General features: G+C 39.5%; 2 protein-coding genes across 2 annotated transcripts; both read right to left on the reverse strand.

The window, feature by feature from the left end:
• Positions 1 to 5448: 5448 nt before the first annotated feature.
• On the reverse strand, positions 5449 to 5793 carry LOC138887408 (uncharacterized mitochondrial protein AtMg00860-like). Its single transcript, XM_070169160.1, has one exon. It carries the CDS (start codon positions 5791 to 5793, stop codon positions 5449 to 5451), a length of 345 nt encoding a protein of 114 aa, XP_070025261.1.
• Positions 5794 to 7277: 1484 nt separating this feature from the next.
• LOC104239471 (uncharacterized) lies at positions 7278 to 9190 on the reverse strand. Its single transcript, XM_009794108.2, has 3 exons — positions 8930 to 9190; positions 8325 to 8731; positions 7278 to 7866 (listed from the first exon to the last, which is right to left on the reverse strand). Exons 1-3 carry the CDS (start codon positions 9119 to 9121, stop codon positions 7422 to 7424), a joined length of 1044 nt encoding a protein of 347 aa, XP_009792410.1. The 5' UTR covers positions 9122 to 9190; the 3' UTR covers positions 7278 to 7421.
• Positions 9191 to 10958: the final 1768 nt, after the last annotated feature.

Below are 10958 nucleotides of genomic sequence, written 5' to 3' on the forward strand. Positions count from 1 at the left end.
GCCATATGCCCGGAGAAAAGAACTTGGAAATGAATTTCTCGGCTAATTCATCCCATGTATGGATAGAATGATTTGGAAACCTCTCCACCCAATACAAGGCCTTCCCCCGTAGAGAGAAAGGGAATAGCCTCAACCGCGAAGCATCCTCAGAGATGTTGGTTTGTTTGCTCCCCCATCAAGTGTCAACAAACCCTTTCAAGTGCTTGTATAAATTTTGATTCGAAGCCCTGTCACGACCCTAAACCACTCCGGTCGTGATGGCGCCTATCACAGTATTAGGCTAGACGATTCGACAATTATAATATAAACATGTCTTTTTCTTAATTCATTTATTAATCAGATATTATCACAAATATTTCGTTTAAAAATTCAAAACAAGCGGAAACAAATATGAAAAACATCAATTGCTGCCCGATCTCGGTGTCACTAGTCATGAGCCACTAAAATACAATCTGATACTATCTACTCAATACAAGATGAGTCTGATAAAAACAAATACTAATAGATAGGAAGGAGAAAGGAAAGGCTGCAGACGCCGTGTAGCTACCTTGCTAACTCCGAAATGCTCTGAAGGTAAAGAACAACTCTCACTCGGATGCCCTGACACCTGGATCTGCATACGAGATGCATGGAGTAACGTGAGTACGCCAACTCAGTAAGTAACAATTATAAATAAAGGCTGAGTGCAGTGACGAGCATTTAGAATCAGATACATCTCATAACATAAAAATCTCGGTGGAAATAACAAAGTCAATTCAGTAATTAAATTCCGAACATCTCGTAAAAACTCCAATTTGGATGAAAGTTGTTTAAAACATTTGTTCAACATTTTCAATAGAGGCTCAGAATAAAAGGAGAGTGAAAATAGTAATTTCATAAAATAAGCCCCTCAGGCAAAGTATCACTCATATATATAGCCCCTCGGGCAAGCCTCTCAGTCACACGTGACTCAACTCTCATCAATCAGCACTTGCACTTAGCACTCACGCTCAATAGGTACCTTATAATAACTATTGCGGCGTACAACCCGATCCATAAATATATAGTCAACTGCGCTCACTGGGGGTGTGCAGACTCCGGAGGGGATCATATAGCCCAAACGCTATATCGTTGCGGAGTGTAGCCTGATCCAATATATCGTTGCGGCGTGCAGCCATATATATATATATATATTCCATATCCATAAATATATAATCCTCACCATCAAGCCCTCGGCCTCTCTTAGTTATCAACCTCACAGCCACTCGGGCATTTCAGTAAAAAAAAATCATGGAATTCAGCCCAAACAACTTTCATATATTTAAAAGTAGAGTAATGAAATTGAATCAAACAATAAACAGGTAAAAATCATGACTAAAGATATGCCTTCAAATCAAAACAGTGTGAGGATAATAGTAAAATATCGCGGAGGGTCCAAACAGTACAGTACAAAATTCCAAACATGGCATTTAGCCCAAGTTAACATAATCATTTCTAAAGCACATAGATATCATATAAAGTTTATCAAAACTATGCAACTCTATAGTTTCCATGGGACAGACCAAGTCATAATCCCTACTGGTGCATGCCCACACCACCTAGCATGTGTGTCACCTCATTTCTCAAAACAGTACGAAATTCTGGGGTTTCACACCCTCAAATCTAGATTTACAATCGTTACTTACCTCAAACCGGGCAAAACTCTACTCCGTGATGCCCTTAACTCTCGATCCGGCCTCCAAATGCTCCGTATCTGACCAAAATCAGTATAGTATCATCAATACACGCTAAAGGAATGGAACTCAGACGAAAAATAGACCCAGAATCCCGAATTTGCTCAAACCCGGACCTGGGCCCGCGTCTTGGAATCCAACAAAAATTGCAAAACTAGAAACTCCTTTCATTCCCGAATCTATACATACCAAAATCATCAAAATATGACCCCAAATGGTCTCTCAAATCCCCAATTTAAACTCTCCAATTTCAAGCCCTAATCTCCCAATTTCTTCTCTAATTTTCCCACTAATATCATGATTAAACAATGGAATAATTGCCATAAACACAAGATATAATATCCAAATAGTTTACCTCACTGAAAACACTTAATTCCCTCTTGGAATCACAATCCCCAAGCCCCAACTCGTCCAAAAATGGTGAAGAAATGGCAGAAATTCGCGAAGGTGACCTTTTATACTTTCTGCCAAGCAACTTCCACATCTGCGGTCTCCAAGTCGCTTCTGCGATGCCACACCTATGGAAATTCCATCGCAGGTGCGGTTTCCACTTAAATTCCATAACCCGCTTCTGCGGTCAACATCTCGCACATGCGGCATCGCAGGTGCGGTCCTAGTGTGCACCTGCGGTTTTCCTTATCTTCCAAATTCTCTGCATATGCGGTCCAAATCTCACTTCTGCGAGTCTCGTACCTGCGGTCCCCAATCCGCAGGTGCGAAAATGACAAAAGCAGCAAAGTTCCGCTACTCAAACCAAGTTCCAATCTTTCCGAAAACTATCTGAAATCATCCCGAGGCCTCGGGGACCTCAACCAAAAATACGAACAAGTCATATACCACTATTCAAACTTATTCAAACCTTTAGAACACTACAAACAACATCAAAACACCAAATCCACCGCAGATTCAAGTCTAAGAACTTAGAAACTTTCAAATTCCACAAACAACGCCGAAACCTATCAAATCATCTTTGAATAACCTGAAATTTTGCACACACATCACAAATGACACAACGGACCTACTCCAATTTCCGGAACGCCATTCTGACCCCGATATCAAGATTTCCACTACCGATCGGAAAACGCCAAATTTCCAATTTCGCCAAATCAAGCCTAAGTCTACCATGGACCTCCAAATTACATTCCGAATACGCTACTAATTCTAAAATCACCTAACGAAGCTATCCGAACTATCAGAATTCACATCCGACACCTTCTACTCATAAGTCAACATCTGATTGACTTTTTCAACTTAAGCTGTTAAATAAGAGACTAAGTGCCTCATTCTATTCCACGACCACTCCGAACCTGAACCAACTAACACGATATGATGAAATATAGCTGAATAACACATAAAGAAGCAGAAATGGGGGAAACATGACTGTAACTCATGAAACTACCGGCCGGGTCGTTACATCCTCCCCCTCTTAAACAAACTTTCGTCCTCGAACGAGTCAAGAAACATACCTGGAACCTCAAATAGGTAAGGATATCTACTCCGTATCTCCCCCTAGGTCTCCCAGGTGGCCTCCTCCATGGGCCGACCTCTCCACTACACTTTCACTGAAGCTATACCCTTTGATCTCAACTTTCGGACCTGCCGCTTCAAAATAGCCACTGGCTCCACATCACAAGTAATTCACCATCTAACTGAACCGTGCTGAAATCTAAAACATGAGACGGATCGCCAATATATTTACGGAGCATAGAAACATGAAATACTGGATGCACACTCGACAAGCTAGGTGGTAAAGCAAGCTCATAGCCACCTCCCCAATCCTCTAAAGCACCTCAAAAGGCCCAATGAACCGAGGACTCAATTTACCCTTCTTCCTAAATCTCATAACACCCTTCATGGGTAAAACCTTCAGTAGAACCTTTTCGCCAACCATGTAAGACACATCATGAACCTTCTTGTTAGCATAACTCTTTTGTCTTGACTACGATGTACGAAGCCGCCCCTGAATCACTTTCACCTTGTCCAAAGCATCCTGCACTAAGTCTATACCCAAAAGCCTGGCCTCACCCGGCTCAAACCATCCTACTGGAGATCTACACCGTCTCCCATATAAAGCCTTATATGGAACCATCTGAATACTCGACTGAGTGTTTTTGCCTAATTTAGCTTTCTCAAGTCCAAATGGGTATTTCACAAAACAAGTTATAGATGCTCAAGTCGGGTCTTACTATCTCTAGATTCAACCCATTAATTGAGGCTATCAATCTCTTTGGTTCACCCCAATTTCTTGTTAGCCAAGTTTTGCTAGACTTAATCTCTCGTTCTCAATTAGAGACTAAGTAAATTAGGCATCAATCAATGTTTGCAACCATCATTTCTCAAATTCAAGTAAGAACTAGGCTAAATATCATATACCCAATCATAAATAAGCCCTAAATCAATCACCCATTAAGTACTCATACTAGGGGTGGGTCACAACCCTAGCTAAGGGTTTAGCTATTCATGGAAAATGAAGAAATTAAAGAAGAAACTAAGATAAAATCCATAATAGATGATTAAGGGAAGAAAATCTAATGTTAAAATATTAAATTATTACAAAGTTACCCAGTACAGTAAAGAAAAATGGCTATATATTCTGAGGTGCACCAAACTTAACCTAAAAATGACAAAAAGATCTATTTATACCCAGCAAAAATTATCGGACAAAATTGCCCCTGCGGAGGTTGTACGACCGCAAAATTATGTGTGCGGTTCGCACATTGAGACTTGGCTTGACAGGTTGGACTTCTGCGGCCGCACAATTCTGGGTTGCGGCCGCACTTCTTCAGCTTATGCAGACCGCACATTTTTAAGTGCAGCCGCACAATAATGGTGCAGTCCGCACTTCTTGACCTTAGGCTTTGACATGGGGAACTTCTGCGGACCACACATTTCTAAGTGCGGTCGCACTCTTGATTCAGCAGTCGCGCAATAATGGTGCGGTCCACACTTCTTCATGGCCCTAAAATCCATCTCTCTGAACCTCATCTTCTACGGCCGCACAATAATTGTGTGGTCCGCATTTTATATGGAAATTCTGTCAGAGACTGCCTCTTGTTCTGCGGCCACACTCAATATTGAGCGGTCCGCATTTTATCCTTTTGGCCTTGTTTTGGTCCTTGTCCAAAATTACTTCTTCTTGAGTTGATTTTTATCTCTTGAACTCATATTCCAACACTCCTGCAGGAAAGCACATTTCATTAGTTTTTTGGACAACCTTTAAGCAATTTTTAGCTGAACCGAAAGTAAAAGAGTGCAAATAAGTAGTTAAAATCTGTACTTAACAACCAACAAGTGAGGATCATCAAACTGGCGAGCCTTGATACGCTCCAACAATGAAGATTGTGCTACAACATAAGCAAGACCCGATTAGGCTCCAAAACATCCAATCTCACGAACCGATTGACCAAAGCCTGAACATCCATAGCTAGTGGCCTCTCCACTACCGGTAAATATGCCAAACTGCCCATGCTCTTAGCCTCCTACTAAATGCATCAGCCACTATATTGGCCTTTCTTGGATGATATAATATGGTTATATCATAGTCTTTCAACAACTCTAACTATCTTCGCTGCCGCAAATTAAGGTCCTTTTGCTTGAATATGTATTGGAGACTCTGATGGTTGGTATATACCTCACATGGAACGCCGTACAGATAGTTCTTCCAAATCTTCAGTGCGTGAACAGTTGCTGCCAACTCTAAATCATGCACAATGTAATTCTTCTCATGAAACTTCAACTATTGAAACAGGTAGGCAATCACCCTACCGTCCTGCACCAATACTTCACCAAGCCCAATATGCAATGCATCACAATAAACGGTGTAAGATCCCAAACCTATAGGCAACACCAATACTGGGGCTGTAATAAATACAGTCTTGAGCTTTTGAAAGCGCGTCTCACACTCGTCGGACCATTTGAAAAGAGCACCCTTCTGGGTCAACTTAGTCAATGGGGTTGAGATAGATGAAAACCCTTCCACGAACCAGCGATAATAACCCCCTAAACTCAAGAAGCTCTGAATCTCTGTAGTTGAAGTAGGTCTAGGCCAGTTCTGAACTGCCTCAATCTTCTTAGGATCCATCTTAATTCAATCAGAAGATACAACATGGCCCAAAAAGGCAACTGAGTCCAACCAAAACTCACACTTTGAAAACTTGGCATATAACTGGCAATCCCTCAAAGTCTGAAGAACGATTTGGAGATGCTGGTCACGCTCCTCTCAACTGTAGGAGTAAACCAAAATATCATTGATTCAGTCAATCACAAAGGAATCCAGATCGGGCTTGAACGCTCGATTTATCAAATCCCTAAAGGTTGTTGGGGCATTAGTCAAGCCAAATGACATCACTAAAACCTTGTAGTGACCATACCGAGTCTGATAAGGTGACTTGGGGACATCCGATGCTCCAAAATTCACCTGATGGTATCCAAATCTCAAATCAATATTGGAAAAGACCTTGGCATCCTGAAGCTGGTTAGATAAGTCATCAATCCTCGGCAACAGACAATTGTTCTTAATAGTGACTTTGTTCAACTGTCGATAATCTATGCACAACCTCATTGATCCATCCTTCTTCTTCACAAACAACACTGGTGCACCCTTAGGCGAGACACTCCATCTAATGACTCCCCTATCCAGCAAATCCTGCAACTGTTCCTTCAATTCTTTCAACTCAACTGGAGCCAAACAGTATGGTGGAATAAAAATGGGTTAAGTGCCAGGAACCAAGTCAATGTAGAAGTCGATATCTCTGTTGGGTGGCATGCCATTCAAGTTATAGGAAACACCTCTGGGAACTCACGCACAACTAGAACCTAATCCATGGAAGGAACCTTCACACTGGAATCACGTATATAGGCCAAATACGCCAAAAAATTCTTCTCGACCATATGTCGAGCCTTCACATATGTTCCCCATGAAGATATTCTATAGGGTTGATAGGAACGTGGGCTAGGGTTTGCATGAGAGCATTTAATGCTTTGGGTTGTAGAAGTTGCACATAATTTTGCAATGAATTAGGGTTTGTAGTGTTTAGGGGTGATTGTGAGGGGGTGTTTGACGACTGACCAGTTGTCGGAGCAGTCATGAAAGGCTTCGAGATGGCTTCATGATCAGTCGTCTCCAATCGCTTGTCGCCAAAGCCCTATATTTCTTTCTACAATTGGTATTTATCATATTTACACATTAATTTTTTTTTTGGCAAAAGAGAAATAGAGTCCCCTTTCTTCAATCTTGCTCCGCCCCTAAAGATAGGCAAATCTATAGTCAGTTTGGTTCGATTTTTTCCCGATTATTTTTTGCTTAAAACCAAAACCAAATCAATGTTGATCAGGTTTTAGAATTCAAAATCAAAACCAAATCAAACCAAAAGAATAACAACTTTTTTTGTCGATTTGATTCGGTTTTTGGATTTTTCATTAACACCTCTACTCAAGGCTTTTGTTCCTCGCTCAAGTCTAAAGAAAATTCGACAATAAATTGGAGCACAACTACCATCTTTATATATAGAACACATGAAGAGAAAATAACCCCTATGAATATATATCTAAGACCAGGCTTTCTACTACAATAATAACATGTGGCCGTTGTTCCTCATTTAAATCAAAAGTAATTTATATTCGACAACAAATTGGACCATAAGAATCTCCTACAATCTCTAATTATAGAAGGTACATGAAGAATAACCCTCGAATTAATTAGCAACATCATCAAGAGCAATCTTCTAGTATGCTAACAACCTGGAACCTTTGTTCCTGACTTAGATCTAAAGGAAATTCGACAAGAAACTGAAGAATAAGGTCCCCTCTCCTACTGTCTTCTTTAGGTTTAGGCATGCCTTGGCCTGGTATGATTTTCTGAAAACCTGGATAAATAACTTGGTCAAATGACATTGTCATTTCGTCTCCACCCAAAAGAGGTACAGTGATTATACAACCCGTGAGAGCCTGAACTAGAGGGACTTCAACTCCTAGCACCAAGTCATCTCCTTCTCTCTTGAACAATGGATGTGTTTTCTCATCAATCGAGAACACTATATCAGCTGGAAGCGTGCCTGGTCTCTCATCCCCCTTAACTTCAAATGTAATTTTTGTTCCTCTTTTCCATCCTGGCCTTACCTTTATTGTTACAACTTCCTCTTCTTTAACAATAAGCCTGCAGAAACATCACCATCATGTTTTCGCTAACTATATATACGGTAAGACTTCTCTATAACAACATCCTATATATAGTCAAATCTCTTTATAACAGCCTTGTTTTTTTCGAATATTTTTGGATGTTATAGGGAGGTGTTGTTATAGAGAAGATATATTATAACTTAACATGAAGATCGGTCCCGGAAAAGCTTCGCTTTTATAGTGAAGTGTTGTTATATACGGATGTTGTTATAGAGAGATCTGACTGTAATAGTCATTCACTATAAAAGTCGAGTTATTCTCGGAACCAAATATTATATTATGTTATAATATATGTCCTCTATAACAGTACTTCACTGTAGCAGCCAAAAAAAATCGGAACAAACGAGGATGTTATAGAGAGGTTTGACCGTATTTAATTTGAAAACGTTAAATGCCCAGTGGTTGGAAAGGAAATTAAGTTAGACTAATACATACCCTGTGGTTGCTATGAAATCTCTTGTAATCATGACCTTCTTGACGCATCCATGGCACAACTCCTCAAGGGTACATTCCAGCTTCTTCTCGATTGGCTGAGGCTTTCTCCTGGAAGTCGACTGGGAAAAAATGATCGGGGTTGTGTTTCTTTTGCTCGCTACTTTGAATAGGTTTGGGGTCTGATCTGATATTGGTGTGCCAGGAGTTGTGGGAGTGCTGGCTCCACTCATCGAAAAACATGGCATGGATGTGTAAAAATCTACTGTTGGACTTATCCGACTGGTCGTTCTCGAAAGGAGCGTGGGGCTTGAAATTTGTAACTCGTCCTCGTCTGAACTCTGTCGGGGTGTTTTTGCCACATCACTTTTCAATAAGTTTTCTTCGTCTCTCTTTTTCTTGCTAAGAACCTGCAGATTAAATATATTTCTCACATTATTATGGCAATAGAATAATTAATGTGAAACCTTCCCAAGGAATTAAATGCATAATCTTTTCAACTCTATTTGTAACGTCAACAACCTTTGGTGTTTTTTTTTCTTTTGTTATTTTAGTCAACATATTCATCTTTATTTTATGCCTAAAATAGCGTCTAGTTACTTACGTACCCTGTAGGCCTCATTGATGGATCTAAACTTGTCTACGGCTTCAGTTTGATTGGACGTGTTTCTATCAGGATGCCATTTCTTGACAAGATGTTTGTAAGCTTTGCAAATATCTGGGAGGGATGCAGATTTTGAGATTCCAAGAATGCCATAATATTTTGCGGCCGAAATCGGAGACTTGGTCGATTCTCCCATGTCACACACAATTTTTATAAGTTTCCTATTACAAGCTGAAAATTGTGGAGAGAGAGAAAGGAATTGAAGGAGAGATTTTGTGAAAATGAATGTAGATAGAGAGGGTGACAGTGTCCGGACAAGTGTGTGACCGGGGGGAACGTAACTTAAGAACGGATCATTTTCTTTTACTAATGAAACTTGGCCTTCATATTCTTATTATTCTTAAGTTTGTTCTCTACCTCAAGACCTTTTACTAATATTAGTACAATAACAAGTATGAATATGATACTATTCAACTACAATTTTCAATTATACATATTTAAAGATTATAGAATAGAAAAAATGTTCGTTATGCTCTTATAAAAGCTGATATTTACAGATCCTTATCAACTTGTTCTATTTAAATATCAAAATCCAGATCATTTACTTAATTTTAAATAATTGTCATAATTGTTGATTAAGAGTGTTTATCCTAAAATTGGATAACAATTAAATTTGTATGCGGTTTAAAGGATACATAGTTTAATTCAACACGAATAATTAAGAATAGCAAATAAATGAGTTAAAGATGAAATAATCGATCAAACCAATCACAATGTTAAGATTCGGACTGATCTTAGATTGAATAATGACCTCGTCCTCGATTGGACCATCGATTCAAGCCCAGCCGCGAATAAAGAACAGAACAAGTGAGTAACACCTTAACAGTAGCTAGATGGTAAAAATAAAGTTTTATTGCTTTGAATTGTGTGTTACTGTGTGTTAGATCAAAGAAAAACTTCTCCTTTGTATAGTAGGAGAATTTCAGTTCTAGTGCAAGTCTAAAAGAGGTAAAGATCTTCTTTTCCCGGTAATTATTGATCCATAGTTGATTCTGAAGGAGATTTGAGCTGAAATGTCCGGTTGAGGGCGATTATTATAGCCCTTTATCAATCGTACATAATCGTCCACCGCGTCTCTCGAAGTCTAGAAGTTATACTTGGTTCGAGATGTGTCGCTTTACCGTATCCGATGTCAGATATATTGTTTACCCTTCCCGGGTCTCGATACAATGGGTGTGAGCACGTGATTTTTTCTTCACGGAAAACTACTCCAAAAGAAATCAAAAAAATAAAACAAATTTCATCTGTGTACAATTTTGAGAATTTGCGTGACATTTGGTAATTATTTTTGTCCGTAAATGTTTACCTTTGACGAGATTAATTAAAAAATACAAAAATACATGTTGCATGCACATTCAAGATTTAATTGTACATCTTGGAATTAATTGAGTTATGTTTTATGGAAGAAAAAAAAAATTACAAAATATGCAGTTTTGTTGCATTTTGTCATTTATGTGTGCCGATGTGTAACTTTGTTTTAATTAATTAAATATTAACCTTGTGTGATAATTGTTGTTAAAGTTTAATAGTGGTGTAGGATAATTTTGGTTTTACAAGTTATTTTTAGAATTTTATTGATTGATAATTAAAAGTAGAAAAAAAGAAAAAGAATTCAAAATTGAAGAGAAACTCGGTTTTGGGCTCATGTTCAACCCAAGCAGATCAGGCCCAATCTATGGCTGACCCAGTCCACATCGACCCGGTCTTACAGACGGTGAAACGACGCCTTATTAGCATCCCCATTCTGAGCCATTGATTGATTCAAATGAACGGCCCAGATCAGGTCATTCACTTACCCAAACGACGCCGTATAGGGCCATCTGATCTCAACCGTTAACCCAACCCCATCCAACGGCCTCAAGCCATCCCCATATGCCCGACCCATTTAACCCCGGACCAACCCGATCTCCTTTTAAGTGGAACGACACCGTTTTACATTAGCCAAGGGATCCTGGCCATTGATCACTCTCTAT

The sequence above is a fragment of the Nicotiana sylvestris genome, chromosome 3 (genome assembly GCF_000393655.2).
Source record: "Nicotiana sylvestris chromosome 3, ASM39365v2, whole genome shotgun sequence".
NCBI lineage: Eukaryota > Viridiplantae > Streptophyta > Magnoliopsida > Solanales > Solanaceae > Nicotiana > Nicotiana sylvestris.